Raw genomic sequence first — 22,558 nt, 5'->3', positions numbered from 1 at the left:
CAAATTAATCAGAATTGATCAGATTTTACTCTGTCAACATGTTCCGACTGTTTTTCATCGCTTGTGTATTCATATTTGTTAATGGAGAACCGACTACAAACGTGAATCGATGTAAGTTAATAATGAAATAGCTATTTTATATACTTTTAGTTAACTATTTCTGCGGATAAACAAATCCGCGTGCAATTATTCTTGTTGCGCACTAAACGATTTCTTTATGTATCGGATTCAACATCCTTGTAGTATACCAGTATGTGTACATCATGAAATGCATCAACTTTCTTAGGCTTTACCTTAATGGTGGGGTTTAAAGTTCGTAGGCTATTATAGGAAATCATCTTTTCTATTAAATTTGGTATGATTATTCGATATCGCCTTCGAGAGCGATACAGCAATTGTAGCGGTCATAAAAAATTTCGATACCATTTTTATAGTAGATACAATTTGTCTTTAGCCTCAGACTACGCTTTAGTTTCGGCTATTACCTCTTCATCGGCGCAAAATTTCTGTCCAGCAAGCACTCTCTCTGAGAACAGGGAAAAGTCGCTGGGGGCCAAATATTTCCAAAAGAATTTGGATTTATTACAATTGAATAGCTTCAAACTCTGCTCAAAAATTATCAATTCATTGTTGTTTTCGATCGATCGTGAGTTTGCGGGTGCCCACTTTGAACAGAGCCTACGCAGGGTCTCAGCTATCTTAATCAATTTCACGTTTCTGTTATACACAATTACTGGTGCAGAGTCCGAATAATGTTTATCAAGCCAAGCCTTGGTTTCAATAGTATTTTTTTCGCCAAAAAGCAATTAGTATTAACACCGAAATTCCATTTTTTTTAAACAAACAAAAGTTCCTTCACTCAAATTTCTACACGTATCTTTTGTAGGTCAAAATCTAATAATCATAATAATTTAATACTAGAAGCGCCATCTATGTGTCAGCCTACGAACTTTTCGGGACACCGATTAAATAATAATATATACCGATGCTGGTGTGTTTCCTTGCTGAAATATTTATACAATTAATTTGACTTACAATATAAAAATAGCTCTTGTGAATATGGAAAAAAATTGTATTATTATTTTTTGTCATTATCTGTTCTTTTTTAGGTAATCAAAATTTAGGTGAATTACCTCTCCATATATATATTGATGGCTGCATTGATCCACCCTGCCGAGTGGTGACGGGTGAGGATGTGGTGGTCAACGTTATCTTTAAAGTTCGTAAGTAGATCTCGAAGTTAACAATAGCTTCTGCTAGTTTTATATGTATATTTATATTGTATACGTCGATTTTCCATAAGATTTTCTATAAATTTTTATTGTTTAAAGGACGAAGCTTCCAATTAGTGTCAAATTCGTTAGCGCTACTAAAGTAATCCGTACAAAAATCACAATAGGATTTTATATTATGGCAGCTATTCGATGTTAAAAATTATTCAAGCTAATACCTAGTTTTTTTAGATAATACGAAACCTCCTTGCCTGTTTTAAAAATTGTCACATGACATGTAAAAAGTGACATACAAAATAGATTCACGTTTTTATGACTAGTTGGTTCGTTGTTGGAATACAAACTTAGTTTTCGATTACTCTGTGTGACATAAGTAAATAAATTGGTAACTAAGGACAGATTTCACATTTAAGCCCGTCACAGACTTAGCTATAATATATATTAATATTTTTATGGCTAGGCATATTACTATATATTTTCTATACTAATTTTCGCGTGACCGCACACTCAGCTATAATATATATTTCTGTGACGTCACCAAGCGATACCGTAATATACATTATTGCATATTACTGTATATTATGGTATAGCAAGACATCAATTAAATGAAGGCAAAATATATATTTCTCAGTGTGTGGTAGCTTGCTATAATATATATTATAGTACGGTATATTAATATATATTATAGCTAAGTCTGTGACGGGCTTTAGAATGTCAGTTACTGTAAAATGTGGTGCGTTCACGAACAAGCCTACGGCAACAAAAGCTTGACTTAGCACTGCAAATGATATATTTGTGACATATTTAGGAGTGCTAGTTAAAGAACATGCGGTTGTTAGTTTTAAGTAGTTAATTATATTTAAGTAAAATGTATGACTATCAGAGCGCGGCCACACGATGCGGTAAAGGTGCGGTGCGGCGCCGGAGCGGTGTCGCAACGTCATCCTACATACAAATTACTATACCATGTCACACGACACGTTGCGCCGTCGCGCGGCGTCGCACCGCAAGCGCGCCGGACTTGTGACCTGCGAGACGAGGCGGGGAGGGGAAAATATATTGCCACACCTCAAAGTAGGGATGGCGATTCTTTACGAAAAAGATCGATTTTTAAATCGATTCGAATCGTAGTCTAATGAATCGTTTCACGAAAAAATCGAGGCCTACAAAATCGATTCTTAAAAAATCGATCTTTTTTTCAAGTTTGCGTTTACAATGTAAATTTGTATCAATTTTACTAAAAACAAGATTAATATTGCAATTAACGATATCTTATCAATAAATAGATAATTGGACATAAAGTAATCGTGAATGAAGTATGAACACTTCCATCAATAAGAATTCCACATATTACTTATTAGTTATTTCAATGCTGATTATTCCTGTGTAAAAGTAAATTTAAATGATAATCACAACTAACAGAACAAACTGAAAATAATAGCGTCATAGTAAAAAATAAGAAGCGCTTTACTTATTTACTTACCTACTCTCAATTAGTTATTTCGCAACAAACACTACATGAAAATCTGATGAAAATCAATCATGAAAATACTTATATTACGCTAATAACAGTATTCATTAAACGACAACAACAAATGAATAATGCAATATCAATCGTCACAGATTATAAATACATAAAGTCAAAGACTACAAACGTAACTTTTTTATTAAAGAGAGGCGAGTAAAGGATACTAAACATACAGCCATCTCGCGAGTTTATGAGTAGTTAACTCTTTAACCGGCAGCACTCTTATAATTCAGGCACATTCAACTAAATGCAAATATGTAATTGTATGGTTTATACCAAAACAGAAAAAATCGAATGTCGATTTTCAAGGGTGATATATCGATTCAGTGAATCGACACAGTACTTCATATCGATTTAAAAAATCGATATTTTCTGCTCGAAAAATCGATTCTTCGATTAATCGATCTCAGATCGCCATCCCTACCTCAAAGGCCGTGTGGCACCCTATAGCTCCAAGGAATTGTGGTGCGGCGCCGCACCGCACCGTTACCGCATAGTGTGGCCGCTCTCTTAAGTATTTGCTTCGCCGTATGTTGTAATTTTATAATGTAATCGTTAGATAAAAATTGCGCGTCTGGCTCTTATTTCTTTTCTTTACATTATTTTCTAAAGGATCTATGAACTAAATCAGTAAATAGATACAACCATTAATGTTGTCGCTACCGCAACGGGGACGGAAATCAAACCTAAGGATTTTATATTAATTTTTCAGCTCGTATAATTCGCAGCATGACTACCAAAGCAATAGCCTTATCATTCTTGGATTATGATCTTAAGGAGTATGCAGCAACATGCAATTTTCTTCGGAACACATATTGCCCAGTTTTCAAAGATGAAGTAGTTGAATATACCCTGCGTATGCACGTAGAGTCGTGGTTTCCACCTGTAAGTAACTTTATATTATTTTAAATCGGTTGCACTTACTAAAAATTAAGTTTTTCGAAAAGCACATGACTTTACAAGTGGCAATTTGCGTAAGCGCATTATTACATTAACGCAATTTATAGACCATGTAAGGATCATTAAAGACTATATAAGTTAAATTTTCCAGTTTAAACTAGATTTAGATTTTTGTACTAAATATGTTTTTGTTCGTACAGGCCCCATCTATTCCCATAGTGTTTCGAGTTGTAGACGAAAAAGACGACCCTATTTGGTGTATCAGCACTACGATTGAAGTCGTAAGACCGTCAAAAACCATAAACAATGAGACATTGAACAAATAAAAACTTTTTAAATATTAATTAAATTTTTAATTTTTATAAATTGTATCAAACTATTAATCTACCACGTAAATTTTATACAGCAGTCCCGATCTTTGAATTCTGGTAAGTACCACGTTACTCAAGCGATATCAACTTCATTAAGTAGATTTCTAGTTATGAAAGTTATAAAATTTTTCTAGTTATAAAATTTTCTAGATTCGACTATCTATACAATAGTCTAAAATAGAAACAATAATAAAAAACCTATAATCCTTTAAGGCCGATTTACATTATCTTAGTGTTTAGGAGAGTGCTTTAGTACAAGTTGAAAGGCAAGTTCTTTAGTGCTTTAGTGCGTTGCGAGTGAACGTTTACATTTCTTCCAGTAGAGTATCATTACAGCGCCAGAATGAACGGGCAACGACGTCGGCAAATACGCTCTATTCTACGCAAAATACTAACTGTAGTTATGGAACAAATAGAAGACGAGATTTTATTCGAAATAAATAAACTAAATATAAATAATAAACAAAATAGCTTCTTTTAAGGCAGTGTATGCCGAATGCCTAGCCGGTTTGTTTTTGTATAAATTGTTTTTAACGTTCCACAAACATTCGTGAACAACATATTCAGACACAAATTTGATAGTTTTATCTTCCGACCATGTAGCCATCTTTAAAAATTAAAAAAACACGCACGCGTTTCACGGCACTTATGCACTCTCCTAAAGATTTGACTAAATTACGTGTTTACACACAACGAGGGAAGATCTCGGGGGGTGCGCGGGCTCGGGAGGGGTATCACTTGAAACAAAAATAAAAAGCGATTTTATTTTGATTCAACTTGAAAGTCAAGTAGAACCGTACTAAAGCAAGTAGCGTTTACATGTTTCAACTAAAGTACTATCCTAAAGCACTATCCTAAACACTAAGATAATGTAAATCGGCCTTTATACGTAGCGCTACTCTAAGTATGTAAATACGATTTTCATTGACATCTATGGCATAATTTATACGTATAATTTTTAACATTACTAAATTTTACAATTTAAAAAAATATTTAAACAATGAACTTGTGACTGGGTACCGTAAACGTTTGTTTCTTTTCTTCATAAATCTTTATTTCCTATTGTAATTTCACTACTGTAATTTATACGCATTATACATACCTAATAAATTGCAATACATTATCTTCACATATAATTATTTAACAATTGTAAGAAAATATTGTAAACCTATTTTAAAAGAGTAAGTGTGGAGTTTCTTGCCCATTCTTCTCCACACGAAACTGAATCTTCTTTGTATTTTTTTTGACGTTCAAAAGTCCCATTTTAGATGGTCTAATTGAAATAAATGATTTGACTTTGACTTTGAAACAACTTAATAAAACATCAAATATTGATACGTTCACGTTATCTTGTAACAAAGTATCATGGAATGCACTTTTCTATAAATATTGTGGGACCCTCTTCTATTTTTTGGGCATAACATTTGATCGAATCTTATAAGTAGGTACAGTCACATATTGACATAGAGATTACTAGTTGAAGCAATATCAAAATAAATAATAATAGGTTCAGATTTTATTACTAGAAAAATATTGTTTGAAATATAAAATTATGTTATGAGTTGTTCAAATTAAACGGTTTGAATTATTATTAAGTCTATATTATAAATTAATAAATTCTGTTTATGAAATAAAAAAACTGAAATCACGGAAATGTGAAGTAGAGGTAGTGCACTGCATCTTTGATTTAATAAGTAGCCAATGAAACATGGTATGTAAAGACTATATTACACCGGGGCAACACTGTGCGGCCCCACCTTGCGTCATGTGGCAGACTGTCGCAGCTTATATCCGGGCACAATGGATTCCATCCGACATTTTTCGTGCGTCAAAACGTTACGTGCAGTAACACTAATTAACTAGTTCAAATGGTTTTGTCCTTTTCAGTCTTCTCACTAGGCGCGTGGTGTCAAGGAGTTGATTAGCCTCGATATTCACGTGATGGTGGAGCCTATGTTCGTGGGCTCCAGTAGTCTTTTTGAAGTGAAACTTCTTTAGGCGCATGAGGGTAACATTTTTACGGATGAAACGCAATAAAAATAATATTAGCGTCACGAAGATGTGGAGCGTTTTTGTCGAAGAAAAGGGAGAGAGCGATTGAGACAGAGTAAGAAGGGCGATTTACCTTATAGAAATTCTATTTTTAAAATTAAAATTTCGCAAAGAGAATTTATGAAATATTAGTATTTTATATTTTATGCAAAATAATTTATTGAAATCTCAAATGACAAATTGTAAATTGAAATGCCACGTGTTTTTATCATCGACGAAGTAAATTTAAATAATTAATAAAAAATTCCTAACGTATCTTCCTTTTTCCCTCCCTCTAAGTCTCGGAAATCTAAAGATAATGTATCCAGATTCATACCTAGGTACTTAGCTGAATTGTGGAACTGCACTTTGACGTTATCAATATACATTAGTACATATATATCAGTCCATTGAAATGCTACATTTGCTGAACATTTGTTAGAGGATGCAATTTTATTTATGGTACATGTAGGGGGGGTCGATACAAGCTTAAACCCAAGTGGGGTTTGTGGGGAACCCTTGTCCCCCGGCCGCCATCTTGGAAAAAGGGGTGAAACACGTTTTAGGCTATATCTCCTAAACTATCCATCGTACAACAAATCGAGGCTCGTTGTTGAGTATTATTATTCGGTGATAGTATCTTTTCGATAATATTTATGTATTGTCAGCAAGGTAATGACACTAATAGCTTTTTTCTATTTCACTTCATATCAAATATACATGTCAACGTAAAATTGTAAAAACCGTTAGATTGTAATCTATCTCGCGAGATTGTAAACTGTCGAAAAATTGTGAACTCAACGTACTGCTAACAATTTAACGTATTATTATTCGGTAGATTATAATCTATCGAAGTGAAATCGTCAAATTGTGAAACGGTACGCACCTCGCGCGCTGATTGGTTGAACGGAATATGCCATGGTGGCGACCCGGACCATATTTGTTTGTTAATTCGTTTGTTGTCGAATGTAAACAAACGGTGTTTTGGTAAATGTAAATTGATGTCGTCTTGAAAGTAACTCACAGCTTTAGAATGTTGAAAGTGAACGTGAAAAGTTATATGAAATTGTTGTGGAAGTAAAATTAATCTGTGATTGACCAAAGAAGTGCAGTTTGAATGATAATTAAGTTAGTGTTGGTCTCCAAACATAGTCCAAATTACATACATTTTCCGTGTTTTAATATTTTTTATTCGCGTGAATCTTTGTGATCTCGTATTTACAATGTCGGAGATTGAGCCTGTCGATCAACAAAACTAAGAAATATTAGGTATTGTTAATAAGGAAGAATTTACCATAGAGTTACAAAACTATTACAGCGGGCATAATGAAAATAGTAAAAAATGTAATTGCAAAAAAATAAAAAGAAAGCTAATGTGCTTTGTAACTCCAGGTGCCACAACTCGTTGACGTGCAACAATAATTGAACATTTTTATTGGTGTAATTTACTTTCTTATTTTTTATATAATAGACAATTTTGTTCTTTTCAAAAACATTTCATATGTTTTCGATTTGTTTTTTTTTTAATTTTGATTTTATTTTGTGATCGTTTTTTTTCTAAAAGAAAATTTCATTAATTTTTCAATTTTAATTTGTGTTTGAAGAGAAAATAATGTTACGTTTCTGATTTTTTTATTGTGATATATTTTTTTTTCATCATGTGATGTCAGAATTATTGATTACCTACTAAGTAATAAATACTAATTTTTGAAGTGCATTCATTTTATTTGACCGATACCCTTGTTTAATTCCTAACTCTATGGACATATAACAATCAGCGCGCGAGGTGCGTACCGTTTAACAATTTGACGATTTCACTCCGATAGATTATAATCTACCGAATAACAATACGTTAAATTGTAAGTAGTACCTTGAGTTCACAATCTTTCGACAGTTTATAATCTCGCGAGATAGATTACAATCTAACGGTCTTTACAATTTTACGTTAACATATACATTATACATGTCACCGTAAAATTGTAAACACCGTTAGATTGTAATCTATCTCGCGAGATTATAAACTGTCGAAAGATTGTGAACCTCAACGAACTGCTTACAATTTAACGTATTATTATTCGGTAGTTATATAAAATTGTTGGAACGTAAAATTAATCTGTAATTGACCAAAGAAGTTTGAATGATAACTAAGTTAGTATAGTGCAATCTACCGAATAATAATACGTTAAATTGTAAGCAGTAAGCTGAGGTTCACAATCTTTCGACAGTTTATAATCTCGCGAGATAGATTACAATCTAACGGTTTTTACAATTTTACGTTAACATACACACTTCATAATCAAAAATATTTCTTGAGTGCCATCTGTTGAATGTATGAGACACTATGCTTATTTGACTGAACGAATAAACGTCAAGTTATTTTTGATAAATCCCGATAGATGCCACTATTTTACATTTTGTGTATATTTACAGGAGGATCATGTCTTCTCTACTGCTTGTGCTTGTGTAGACAAGAACTAGCGTTCATCTATATATATAAATGAAACCCGTTTTCCGTTGTCACGACATAACATCAAAACGGCTTGACCGATTTGTCTGATTCTTTTTAATAATATTCCTTGAAGTACGAGGATGGTTCTTACGGAGAGAAAAATTAAAAAAAATTGACTGAAAAAGTCTAAAAACAACACTTTTCTATATTCCCATACAAAATATTTGTAATAATATTTAAAGGCAATTTGAACTTTAATACCTTATCATAAAGTTCAAGTGTTAGTGGAGGGGTTCCGAGAAGGTAAATTTTTATTTTTTGACATAATGTATTTGTTGTACATATTATCAACTTTCTTTTTTTTTATCTTACTAGCTAGACCGGTGTCCCGAATAGTAGAATAAGTATTAAAAAAAATAAAGAATCGACTGTTAGGCGGTACGGTGTTCGCCAGGCCAGCTAGTATACAATAATATTTATCAGCGGTCGAATCGAATCATAACGGAATTAATTGAATCACTTTAAATCCTTTTGATCTACGGCGGTGATTAATTATTTAATATTGATAGTAAAATATTTATATCGTCAAACCTAAATATAATATTTTAAATAATACTTTGATTGACATACTCGATTAGCCAGAATGTAATTGACATAAACATAAAACATTCACTCTAAACTAAGAATTATGGAATAGAGGAAAACTTGTCTCACACTCAAGTTCTTTAAAATACATTGTGTAAATGCCAGTCTCAATAGAGAGTAGCCGCCAGGGAGGCAGATATTTAACTAAAGGAAAAAGAGGAAATATAAACGGAACGTACAAATAAATAATTAATGTACTTCTTTGTGTGTAGCAAAAACAATTACTATATATTAACTAATACGTATCTATATACTAACTAATATGTATAATATGAAGTAGACAAGGCAGCCTACTTCATGATATCAGGGATGTCTTGTGTCAGTCAGATGTGTACAAATTATATTAATTATTGTCCTATATTAATTACTATTACAACTAATACTGTTTAATAACCGAAAATTTGAGTTAATGCTTTATTTTTTTATACATTATATTATTAACCTATTATATTAATATAGTATAAGATCCCGATATACAACGACCTTCAACGATATTTTTTTAAAATATTAATTAAAATACTCTGGACTGAAATTTGCTAGGCAACCCATATGGATTATATTTATTGACATATTAAATTAAATATAAAATACGTTTCATTAAATAAGCATCTCGGTGAAGGTCGTTGTATATCGGGATCTTAGACCAATATTTAATATTAAGTCCTATATATTATGACACATTATACAATGTCATGATATGACGCATCGCACCTCGCGCCCTGATTGGTTGTATCAATTGAAATGGCGGCAGCGCGGTGAACATAGCCAGTTTGGCTTTTTCTTTCAGATGACTGCGGAATTGCACTTTTGATAGGTCAACCGCAAGCATATTGAGGCTGTGTGAAGTACTAAGGAGAGCGCCTACTAATTGAGAAGACACGACGAAAGGATCTTTCTTGGCAGAAAATGAACAAAACTGAGTCTTTGTAGCGTTAATCTTCACAAGGTTGCTTACTACTACTACTCATGTGTCTTAATTATAATAAAACGTAAATAGCACAAATTATAAAAATATACATATATAGCATAACCGTACGTTTAGTAAAATAATAATCATTTATCGGAGGCAATAATTTCACACCTGCGCGATGCGTCAGGATAATGATGATAAACAATTATCGCTAAAGTTTCTCGACCGCCTTGGATCAATATAATTTTTAGATTTACTAAATTTATGAATCAAAAATATTTATTTCTTTTTCCGTTAACACCTGTGATCTATACGCATTTTACATATACAACTTAATAAAACATCATACAGTGATAGTTTCACATTATCTTGTAACAAAGTATAAAGGGATGCACTTTTCTATAAGTATCGTGCGACCCTATTCTATTTATAGGCAATTACACTTGATCGAATCTTATCGGTTCACTTATTGACATATTGATTACTAGTTGTAGCAATATGAAAATAAATATTAATATTTTCATAGCTGAAATGAGGTTTTATGAGTAGAAACATATAGTTTGATGTATAAATTTAAACGTAAATTATATTACGAGTAGTACAAATGAAACGTTTTGAATTATTATTAAGTGTATATTATTTATGAATAAATTCTGTTTATGAAAATACAGAAATTACGGAAAAGAGGAAGGGTGGAGGAAGTTGCAGTGCAATGATAAGAAGCCAATGACATTCATACCTTTCGCTTTGCTTTAGCCTAGGATTCTGGATAGCCCAATCACGGATAGTAATAAAAGCGACTTGTAAAGGTTTGTAGGATCACGTCTACATTCACATAGAACTGTGAAACGTACACGGGGATCCGTGCGCAAGATTCTTCGGCATGGCAAGAAAGTAAGGGTTGGTTTAAATTTGAATTTTCTACAAATTCAACAAATTTAATTATATATATATACAGTCAAAACCGTTTATAACGACATCGTTTACAACGACCTATCGGTTATTACAACCAGATTGTATGGTCCCGTCCGAATCCCTAGTAAACTATTCAGTAAACAAACCGCTTATAACAACATCGGATACAGCGACACATCGCTTACAACGACGAAATTTTATCGATATTCATCGGCTATAACGACCAACCGCTTCTTATCTCAGCAAAACAAAACAATACAAACGATTTTAAATCTTATTTAAAGGCATTGAATGAATATTTAGGCATATTATTACCTACGCACTTTCTCCCAACGAACAGTTTCAGCCAACAACGATTTCGGAGGCTCTTAACGCTGTAACAATTTTGCAAAAATTTGTTGCCTTTAACGAACAGTTTGATACTGGTGATACTCATACCTTGAGGAGTATGAAACGTAAAATGCAAAAAATAATTAATTATTAATGATTGATTACTTTTGTACCTAATTATTTCGTAATAAATATTTTTGTTTCTTTTTTGACTCGTTTACATATTATAATATTAACATACCATATTATAACCCATACCTACCTATTCTAGATAGATAACTATGAAAATATAACTTGTAGATAGTGTACATAAATATTAACTATACTTGTGTATATATAATACATGACATTGCTTATAACGACTATCGGATATAACGTCGGCAACTATACGGTCCCTTCAATGTCGTTATAACCGGTTTTGACTGATATACATATTATTATTATTAAAAATTAAGAAAAAACTATTTATATATATATTCCAAAGAATGTCATAATACTTTGAATGAAGAAGCAACTTTGTAGGTACATTATTTAATTTAAAAACTTAATTAAATTTAAGATAAAGTTATCGTATTTGCTTAGTTGATAAATCATACTTTTAAAGGATAAAATCGTAAATAAATATTTCCAACCAACAAAATAGAGTCTCCGACGAAAGTAAACTTCAAAACAGTATTAGAACTAGACGAAGCATAACATTCTAGCAAGCAACTTGACTCACACTGGATTTGAAGTAACCAATATGTATAAAAGTACCCACAACTTAATGATATCAGAGATGTCTTTGTCAGTCTAGTGTGTACAAATTATCCTATAATTATTATAATTGTAAGAAGATAATTAATTATTATTAATTGTAATCATATTGTTTAACGAACATTTTAGACTAAAAGGCATGGCAATATAATATTATGTAACAGTTTGTCGTATTAGTAAACTGGGTACCATATAGGTATGTACTTACAGGAATATAAAACAAATTATTTGTATTAACTTATATAAAACAATAAGTATCAAATGATAATAAAATTCATTGATTTTAAAATTATTTATTTCAACTGAATTGCACTAATTATATATACAGAACAAGTATAAACTATTTAAAAACAAAAAAAAAAACTCAAAACTCTTCGATAGCTCGTCTCTACGCCGTAGTCCTCCGTTTTTTCCGTTTCCTAACGGCCTTGGATAGGTTCGGTTTGGTATTGATATCACCTTAAATATTATACCAATCAGACACAAATTTGTTCCTGAATAACTCATGACATATTCTTGATTAGATAATTACTAATCAGGAGATAATTGTTTGTATAAATAAATCAGAATTGATCAGATTTTTTCAAATTCTCAACATGTTTCGACTGTTTGTCATCGCTTGTGTATTCATATTTGTTAATGGACAACCGACTACTAACGTAAATCAATGTAAGTTAATAATGAAATAGCTATTTTATATACTTTTAGTAAAATATTTCTGGATTTGGATTTCTTTGCGCGTTACGTTTCTGCGCGCGCTTTGTGTGGTTTACCTAAATGGACCACAAAGTATATATATACAGGTAGGCTTACATAGTTTTTGAAGTTATACTTCTTTAGGCGCGTTATGAAAAATTGATGAGAGTGAAATTTTACGATGCGCGCGCACCGTGACACAAAATTAACAGAATGAAGTTGCCCACGGAAGATGCTACGGCATTGGACATGATTTAAAAACAAATAGAATTTATGTTACACTTAATGTAAGAGAATAATAATTAATATTTATTTATTAAATTTTTCAAATGTAAACGGAACTTTATTGACTATAATGACTCCTTTTCCAGTTTTTGATTATTTAATTGTAAATAATTATTTGCATGCAATGAAAAACTATATTTAATAATGCCAAAGAAGTATAACTTCTTACGCGCGTACATAGTACACGCACCCTTTTTTTTTGTTGATATGATTATTCATATCAACAAAAAAATCTCTTGATCAGCGCAAAATTTCCGTCCAGCGAGCATTCTCTTGAGGTTGGGTTTCAGGTATCTTAATCAACTTCACTTTCTGTTATACAAAATTATTTTGTGGAGTTTTTCATGTTTTCGACGGTAACAGCCTTTTTGGAGCGTCTACTGCATCGTCCTCAGTGCTCATTTCGAGTTGTTTAAACTTAGCAAAACACTACTAAACGGTTCATTTTGGTGCAGAGTCCGAATAATGTTTGTCAAGCCAAGCCTTGGCTTCAATAGTATTTTTTTGCCAAAAACAAATGCTTTCTTAACACACGAAATTCCTTTTTATCCATTTTTTAGTTCGGTCGCTCAAAATTCTATATCACACAAACTAATAGTTAGTAAAACTAGTAGCACCATCTATGTGTCAGCCTACGGACTTTTTAGCCCACGGAATACATAATATATATCGGTGCCAGTGTGTTTGTTTCCTTGCTGAAATATTAAACTTTAACATTTATACAATTAATTTTACTTATAATGTAAAAAAAATCTCGTTACTTTAGAAAAAAAATATTGTTATAATTATTATTAGTCATTGTCTGTTCTTTTTGTAGGTCGTCAAAATGATGGTGGATTACCTCTTCATATATATATAGATGGCTGCATTGACCCACCCTGCCTAGTGGTGACGGGTGGGGATGTGGTGGTCAACGTTATCTTTAAAGTTCGTAAGTAAATCTCGAAATTAACGACAGCTTCGGCTAGTTTTATATATTAAATACATTGTAATCTTCTATTTTCCACAAATCTATACTATTTAAACGCCTTCGTGCTTCCGATTAGTTCCAAATTTGTGAGCGCCACTAAAGTATTTCGTACAAAACCTGTAGTTACTTTTCTATTATGACAGCTATTCGGTGTTAAAAATTATTCAAGCTATTACCTAATATTTTTTTTTAGCTCGTACAACTCGCAGAATGACTACCAGAGCATTAGTTTTTGGATTGAGACCTTATGATCTTGAGGAGTATGCAATAACATGCAACTTTCTTCAGAACACATATTGCCCAGTTTACAGAGATGAAGTAGTTGAATATACCCTTCGTATGCACGTAGAGTCGTGGTTTCCAGCTGTAAGTATCTTTATATTATTAAAAATCTTTTGCACGGACTGACTGATTAAAGCTTTAGTTTTTCGAGAAGCACACGACTTTACAAGTGGCAATTTGCGTAAGCGCATTATGATATTAATGCAATTTATAGCCGCAAAGTTGCAAATTCTTATTGTGTTGTTTACAATATATTCCTATTTCGGCTTATAATGTAATCTAGAAGCCATGAAATATGTAATAGTCACGATCATCAAATACCATAAACGTTACATTTTTTAATTTGAACTAGATTATGTTTTTGCACTAAATATGTTTTTGTTCGTACAGGTCCCGTATGTTCCTATAATGTTTCAAGTTATAGACGAAAGACAAGCCCCTATTTGGTGTATCAACACTGCGATCGAAGTGATAAAACCGTCAAAAACCATAAACAATGAGACATTGATAAAATAAAAACATTATTACATCGAGAAAAATTGTATCTACGTAATTTTTTATAGCATAGTCATGATATAACGCAACGCACCTCGCGCTCTGATTGGGTACAGGAATCGCGATGAATATAGAGTTCATTTTTGATTTTAACGTCTTATTTTAATTTATATATAAATTATAATAGGATGCAATAATAAATTAGTGTATATTATTATGTATAGTATAAGGTTTAATGTGACCAACTAATGTATGATTCTCACCTCTCTGACACATTTTTATAAATACAATTAATGTAAAAGAAAAAAAAGGAAAAGAAAAATCTTTATTATACATAATAACAAAGAAATTTTGGTAAAATAAAGTGCATTAGCCCCCACAATATGTCTAAGTTATACTTTACTTATATTATTCGTACTAAATATATCATCGATTTTTCATGCTTTCTTGCTTTCATGCATGATAAACAATCGATTAATTTACCGAGAATGTCACATCTCTTATAACTAATAGAAAAGTAGAAAATGGCGGATTGTTTACAAATTTCAATACCTTTCACAAAACTTTAATTTTTTTTAAATACTTAAACGCATTTCCGGCAGCAAAAATCACTTGGAGGTGTTCCAATTAAGGTGCCCCGAGACTCCTGCATAATCAGTATCATCAGATTCGGGCGACAGATTTTAAGATCGTTACCGTACAATTTTAAAGACGATTTCAGATTATTAATAAGTGACTATAGAACCTAAGAAGAGTGTTATTATTAAGTATTTATGTTAAGAATTTAAAAAACCTGATAAAACATTCATAATTTTAAGAACCCGCTAAAACACTTCTCTATGCAAGATATGTCGGCGTCACACCAGATGACGAAACAAACGTCTAGTTTTTGTGCATTAGTTACAATTCTGCGATTTGTGTTTAATTTTAACAACATCATGCACAATTCCAAAAACATCTATAACGTCACTGAAAAAACGATTTATATGTATTCTTTTGAAAGAAGAAAGAACTTTGTACATTATTTTATTTAATAACCTGATTCCCGACACAGTTGCATGTATTCAAGAATATCTCTATAAGACTCTCCTACTGGCTTCTAAAGGTAAATATATTATTACATATCTTTATGCAAACTTGAAAATGCATTATATTGATAGTCGCATGAAAAATTTAAGATACAATTTTCGTATTTACTTAACAGAATTTTCATACTTTTGAAGTTATACTTCATTAGGCGCGTTATGAAAAATTCATGAGAGTGAAATTTTACGATGCGCGCGCACCGTGACACAAAATGAACAGAATGAAGTTGCCCACGGAAGATGCTACGGCATTGGACATAATTTAAAAACAACATTCGAATAATAATAGAATTTATGTTACACTTAATGTAAGATAATAATAATGAATATTTATTTATTTAATTTTTCAAATGTAAACTGAACTTTATTGACTATAATGACTCCTTTTCCAGTCTTTGATTATTTAATTGTAATTAATTATTTGCATGCAATCAAAAACTATAACTATAACTTTAATAATGCCAAAGAAGTATAACTTCTTACGCGCGTACATAAGTACACGCACCCTTTTTTTTTAAATGTATTTATCTGCAACCATTCCGTCATCAGCTCATCGCGTCTTGTTAAGGTAGTTATTATTGTAAATAATTACTTCTCAATGAAGGCTATACACATGCGGTCTTACTAATAAAAAATCACTAAACATGCGTTATAACAAGGTGATAGTAATTCAGTGAATAGAGCTTGTACAGGGCATAAACACCTCTTTGACCAATAATCGATGTGTATTAGTTGAATAACAAAACGACCCTTATTTATTGTTACCCTGGCAACCCGCCGTGTTTGATTGACGTTTGATTTAATAATTCTGATACAACTCATAATTCTAATGTAAGTTGTATTTATTTTATCAACCAAAGCAATTATATACACATTTACTTAATATACCAATAACATTTTATTATTTGCAGCTAATAGAAACTCCAAAACCTCAGACAAAGAGGACTAGAATTTTACATAAAAAGCCGCGTTCTGCAGTACAAAAGTTGGGAGAGGTTAATACCAATGTGATAGAGAAAAGGACTATTTCATTAAAAGCCCTCAACGATCATACTTAAATTTTTTAGGCATCTCAAATGGTGATAAGTGCCAAACTCCGCAACACGGCAGTGTTTTAGTGTTTGCAGGAAGAGCACGAACCAAAACTAAGGCAAATAGCTGAAACACATGAGCTCAAACAGAAGCAACTTGCCGAAGCTCACGAACGGGCTAGACAGGAGCATCTTCTAAGGCTCAAATTATTACAGCAGCAGTTAAATGAAAGTTTTAAATGAAATATAACTTTTTATTTATTTCACGTCCTTAAATATCCACACCACACCTATGTAAATAAAACAGCCTTAAAAATATGTTTCAATAAAAGCAGCTCTAGCAGCTTGTCCAGCCTGATTGCTTGGGGGCGTCTAGGTTGGCCTTGATTCTTCTGGAGCATTCTCAGTGTCATCATACGTAACATCCAGGTCTTCTTTCATATCAATAGCAATATTGTGGAGGATTGCCAGTGCTACTATATATAATTTGGCATTTTCTAATGACTCTGAGAAGCCATGAAGAAGAAACCTAAATCGAAAACCCTCCACCTATATTACGCTTTTCGACATCAGCTCGCACTATGCCACAGGTCTTCATAACATACTTCTTTGAAAAGCGGTATTTTGTTTTGAAATCGCCATCCGAAAGTAATAACGGATTGCACCGAGTTTGGTATGTTTTGACTTTCCTTGGCAAATCTTCAATCGTATGTATTAGCTGCATATCAATACAGTCGACTCTCGATAATTTGACACTCGTTAATTTGAATCTCTCGATAATTTGAATTTTTTTACTGGTCCCTTGAAAAATACTCGATAAATTGAATAAAATCAATGATAATTGGTCCCTTCGGTAATATGAAGTTGAAAAAGTATTATCTTGCTCGCCAACATGCAATAATTTGAAATCCGGTCTTCTCTACTCTCTATAAATTGAAGCGTTTATCATGCACATACCTGTATCAGGCACAGACTTGTCAATTGTTTACATAATTGGGTGACAACTGACAAGTGACGATTGCTTTGCAGCTCTCACCACTATCGAAAATTCATTGGACAATGATAAACTGAAGTCACTCACTCAAAAAAAGATAACAGACTTCTTTTCGAAATAAAAATTTGTGAATAATTGTTATAATAATTGTTAATACATAATAAGAATATAGAAATAATAAGTAACAAATTGTTATCAAATTCTTATTTCCTTCAGTCGTGGTTATTCAAACACTTGTTATTTTGAACTCTTGATAATTTGAAATTTATCTCTGGTCCCTTGAGTTTCAAATTATCGAGAGTCGACTGTATTATCTAAATCTTCCATTTGATATATAAAATCCATTTTCAACAATCACAAATACCTGCTAACTTAAATCTTTCCTTGAACTAAACAGTCAAAAAATGCTATCAAACGAGAAATCACATCAAATGACGCAATTTTTGTCTTATACACCCGTCAAACTAGGCCTCTGCGTTGTATAAGCATTGTACAAGTCTTCATACAAACCAAAACCCCTGTTATAACAGCCGTATACATCAAACTTGTCAATTCAGGAATTATTAGTAACATTTTTCTTATAACAGGCTTATACGATGTGCATAAATCTTTATTAGTAAGACCTATGTTTTATAAAAGTATTATTTTATTCTTTTGTCCACATAAAATTGTATGGCTAGTAATTAATAAGCGTGGGTAAAATAAACAATTTTCCACAGTGAGGGCAATTATGCGATGGCTGTGCCTTATTGCAGTAGAATTTTATCGATTGCATGTATTCATACACAATTTGTAGGGACAGTTTTCCGAGCTTCGTCCTAGATTCACTTTATATGAATTTCTACAGGTTTTATAACATTTTAAATGCAGATTTTGTATACAAAAACATAACATAAATATATCAAAACATATCAAAAACTTAAAAATTCTATTAGTTTTTTATTCGTCACACTGACAAATTTCACTCTCCTTGTTTAGATGAAGGCAAGCCTTGCTTCGTTGTGGTCTGGACAGTACTGGCTTAATTAGTCATAGTAAAATCTCTTATTATGAACCTCAATAGAACCAATTTTAGTAGGAGGTTTTTTTGTATGCACAGTATCATCCCTAATATATAAAATTGTTGCACAATGTTCGTTCCCATATTCCTCCGAAACGGCATTACCGATTCTTATGAAATTTTTTATGCATATTCAGTAAGTCTGAGAATCGGAAAACATCTTTTTCATCCCCCTAAATGTTAAGGGTGGTCCGTCCCACCCCTAAATTTTAATTTATATTTTTAGACAAAACTTTTTGCAAAAAATACATATAACCCTTCATTATCACCCCTCTACAATCAACCCCTATTTTTTATTATAGTAGATATTTTTATTGAACTAAAAAATGTTTCCTAGAAATAATATAGGTACATGGCAAAACGACGTTTGCCGGGTTAGCTAGTTTCAATATAGAATGTTAAATTAAGGGATTTCTGTTTGTATTTCCATCATCATTTTCTCAAAGCAAGTAAGTAGCCATAAACCAACTGTAAATTTTTCTTACTTATTGTCCTTCTCTCTTCACCTTCGCACTCTTAGTAAGCATTTCCGAATATAGAATCTATTTCTGCGTAGCTGGGGTTCGCACGACCTCAGAGTTGTGAGTCACGTACATAGGTTAACAATAGTCCTAGTTGAAAAAAGACTAGTTCTTATAAAATATCGATTAGAACACACAAATGAATCAACTTTAAAGGTCTATAAAATTTTAAATTATTCAGTGTCCAGATTCTTTCAATTAGTAAGATACTTAAATTACGCACATATGTTACGCTTCTGAAAGAGCCTTTTACCCAAATAGGGTCCATATAAAATACCAAACAGGAATAAAATATTACGCTTCAACGCACTCTTAGCTGAGTGGTTAAGGGTGCGACTCAACCCCGACGACTCCAGTCAATAAAATATTATTTTTATGCGCGATATTTACACATTCAAATTCGGTAATGTTAAGAAAATTATTATTTATTTTAATTAATAGTTTTTGACGTTATACTTCTTTAGGCGCGTTATGAAAAATTTATGAGAGTGAAATTTTACGATGCGCGCGCACCGTGACACAAAATTAACAGAATGAAGTTGCCCACGGAAGATGCTACGGCATTGGTCATAATTTAAAAACAACATTCGAATAATAGAATTTATGTTTCACTTAATGTAAGAGAATATTATTAAATATTTATTTATTTAATTTTTCAAATGTAAACTGAAATTTATTGACTATAATGTCTCCTTTTCCAGTCTTTGATTATTTAATTGTAATTAATTATTTGCATGCAATCAAAAACTATTTGTAATAATGCCAAAGAAATATAACTTCTTACGCGCGTACATAATTACACGCACCCTTTTTTTTGGTTGTATTATTATATTATTACACAGAAATATATAAACATTATTAATTCGCAACGTCTATTTTCCGTTATACAATACAAAACTCATTAACGTTTGTTGGGCTGAGATGAACCACCTACTTGCTATACAACGAAAAATCAGAACAGATGCAGAAGTGTGCTTTGTCAATAATATTCGTTATGACATATAGTTCTATATCACGCCACAGTCTTGCATATAGCCTATTTATTTTTAATAGACAACATAACTCGTAGACATATAAAACGCGTTCCACTTGAAAGTAACCGCAATCAATCTAAACAAAGCCTTAATTGGGAGGCTCATTCCGATCTTTGCACCGAACTTTCTTCTCAATATTCTTTGTGTGAGCGTTACCTTTGCGCATGTGCCGGCTACTGTAAGTGCTAGTGATGTCTCTCCACATATAGCTATCGACGTATTTAAAATTAACCATGTTTTTCTGTCTTCATTTTCCGACGACAACTGTTAATAGTATTGTCTTTGATTAACATAACCTTTACACATTGAAATTTAAAATTATGTTAAATAGTTGTAAATTTATAATAATACATAACTTCAATCCGGTTAAAAAGTTTTTTCTTTAGACAACTGTTAAGTTTTGGGTCACCAACACATGTTGTTAACTCATTGTTAAATATTTAATTCATAAATTTGTATAAGTTTATTAAAAAAATACAATTTATTTCATATTTTCTACATAAATTGGGAAATAAACATATACATACACGCACAATGCTTTGCGCTTGATTGGATTTTACTGTTGCTTCGGCTGAACCTGAAATTACGATTTTGTATATTTTATATCGATTCCTCAACACATTGATAATGCTTAAAGTTTCGATAGCTTTAATAGCATCACTAAAAATATATTCGTCGTAGACCGTAGTCTACGCTATGCGGCTACGCCCGTACTACGCCTTTTAAAGCGGAGCGATTGCGACGTTAAAAATTTAAATATAGAATCACCCATTCGTAACAAAATGGACCAGTAGATTGTAAAATCAAGTGTTTCCCCAGGAGTATTGGCGTGGCAAGATTTTGACACATGTGGCAAGGAGGTATAAGGTTCAATACAGCGTGGCACAAGCCGGACTAGTTCGTGTTTGGTTGATTGTGCGGTAAAATGACAAGGTAAGTCACTTTCTGGGTTATAATTTATTTTAATAAGCCCTCTTTGTAATTCAGGTAAAACCTTGTTTCACTATGATAAAATCGGTTAAGGGGCTTTGAACTACGCTTTAACAGTATTAAAATGTCGTTATGTGAGCGTAGTTTAGCTTTGAAAGAAATATTCATATATTAATAAATATTGGAATTCAAATCAAGAAATTATACACTTATCATTACTTTTTAACGATTATGCAATAGCTTAAGCTTGGTGTTAGTAACCAATTTAGTATTAAATGTGTTATAACGTGTAAAGATTATACTTAAAGTTTATATACAAAGAAAACCAAGCACTTCCGTCGCGTAAGCTTCCGGGAAAACTCGATTAGAATCACAGATAAGCACGCTATATTGTGACTTCTTACGTTTTCTGTCTTAGAAATCATAATTTAACGGCTAACCCTTTTATATAAATAAAGTAAGATTTAATTAATAGCGTTTACAATGCGTAGTTATTTGCGTGGTTTGGTTATAACTAAGCCATATATATGTAGACAAACGGACGCCACTGCTCGCCAGTATTGATGCGAATATTCTGATGCAATATTATTTTTCAATGTATATTATCTTTTTTTAACTACAAATTTAACATTTATAATTATTTTTTTAAGAACCATGTATATGCACCTTGTTCAATCCTCTATACCTACATTAAGTAATAATTAGAAATAAAGAAAAATAAATTTTTACATAAGTAAGTCTATGGTGTACAATATAAGCCCCAAATACCTGTACATTTTTGTCGCGTGTTATAACATAATATAGTTCTCGTGTCACCAAATTAAATGTTACTGCTATTGGCCTCAATGGATTTGTTAAAACCTAGTCTTCGATTTCGGGCGAAACAATTATGGCTTCGGGAAGGTAGATACAAAAACTATGATAGTTGTAACGAATTGTTTGGGTCTCTTTTTTTAAATTGCAATATTACTATCAAAAATGACGACTCATGCCCTATCGGATGAATACGGTATTATAAAAACCACATTAGTTTATTTTTATTATTTAGAAAATGGGAAACTTTATCAAGGTTTATATAAAATTTATAAAGTATTCCTGATGTTGTCAT

The 22,558-nt window shown here is 32.0% G+C and overlaps 3 protein-coding genes across 6 annotated transcripts in view; all 3 read left to right on the top strand.

Annotated features, from left to right (window-relative positions):
• On the top strand, positions 1 to 4,004 carry LOC125048466. The gene is made up of 4 exons (XM_047647119.1): positions 1 to 111; positions 1,110 to 1,223; positions 3,473 to 3,645; positions 3,861 to 4,004. Exons 1-4 carry the CDS (start codon positions 39 to 41, stop codon positions 3,984 to 3,986), a joined length of 486 nt encoding a protein of 161 aa, XP_047503075.1. The 5' UTR covers positions 1 to 38; the 3' UTR covers positions 3,987 to 4,004.
• Positions 4,005 to 12,663: 8,659 nt separating this feature from the next.
• On the top strand, positions 12,664 to 15,177 carry LOC125063421. Its single transcript, XM_047669850.1, has 4 exons — positions 12,664 to 12,736; positions 13,866 to 13,979; positions 14,212 to 14,384; positions 14,691 to 15,177. Exons 1-4 carry the CDS (start codon positions 12,664 to 12,666, stop codon positions 14,814 to 14,816), a joined length of 486 nt encoding a protein of 161 aa, XP_047525806.1. The 3' UTR covers positions 14,817 to 15,177.
• Positions 15,178 to 21,200: 6,023 nt separating this feature from the next.
• LOC125063543 overlaps positions 21,201 to 22,558 on the top strand; it is a 30,900-nt gene continuing 29,542 nt past the window's right edge. For all 4 annotated transcript variants that reach the window (XM_047670042.1, XM_047670041.1, XM_047670040.1 and 1 more), the window contains exon 1: positions 21,201 to 21,453. The gene's annotated coding sequence lies outside the window, so the exon portion shown is untranslated. The remainder of the gene's footprint in view (positions 21,454 to 22,558) is intronic.

The sequence above is a fragment of the Pieris napi genome, chromosome 3 (genome assembly GCF_905475465.1).
Source record: "Pieris napi chromosome 3, ilPieNapi1.2, whole genome shotgun sequence".
In the NCBI taxonomy this organism is placed as follows: domain Eukaryota; kingdom Metazoa; phylum Arthropoda; class Insecta; order Lepidoptera; family Pieridae; genus Pieris; species Pieris napi.
The sequence above is the reverse complement of the archived record's forward strand: the minus strand, read 5'-3'. Positions and strand labels throughout refer to the sequence as shown.

Coding starts and splice junctions, on each gene's coding strand:
- LOC125048466 (XM_047647119.1), top strand. CDS start 39: ATGTTCCGACTGTTTTTCATCGCTTGTGTATTCATATTTGTTAATGGA. Junction 1,224..3,472: donor CAACGTTATCTTTAAAGTTC/GTAAGTAGATCT, acceptor TTAATTTTTCAG/CTCGTATAATTCGCAGCATG. Junction 3,646..3,860: donor TAGAGTCGTGGTTTCCACCT/GTAAGTAACTTT, acceptor TTGTTCGTACAG/GCCCCATCTATTCCCATAGT.
- LOC125063421 (XM_047669850.1), top strand. CDS start 12,664: ATGTTTCGACTGTTTGTCATCGCTTGTGTATTCATATTTGTTAATGGA. Junction 12,737..13,865: donor GACTACTAACGTAAATCAAT/GTAAGTTAATAA, acceptor TTCTTTTTGTAG/GTCGTCAAAATGATGGTGGA. Junction 13,980..14,211: donor CAACGTTATCTTTAAAGTTC/GTAAGTAAATCT, acceptor ATTTTTTTTTAG/CTCGTACAACTCGCAGAATG.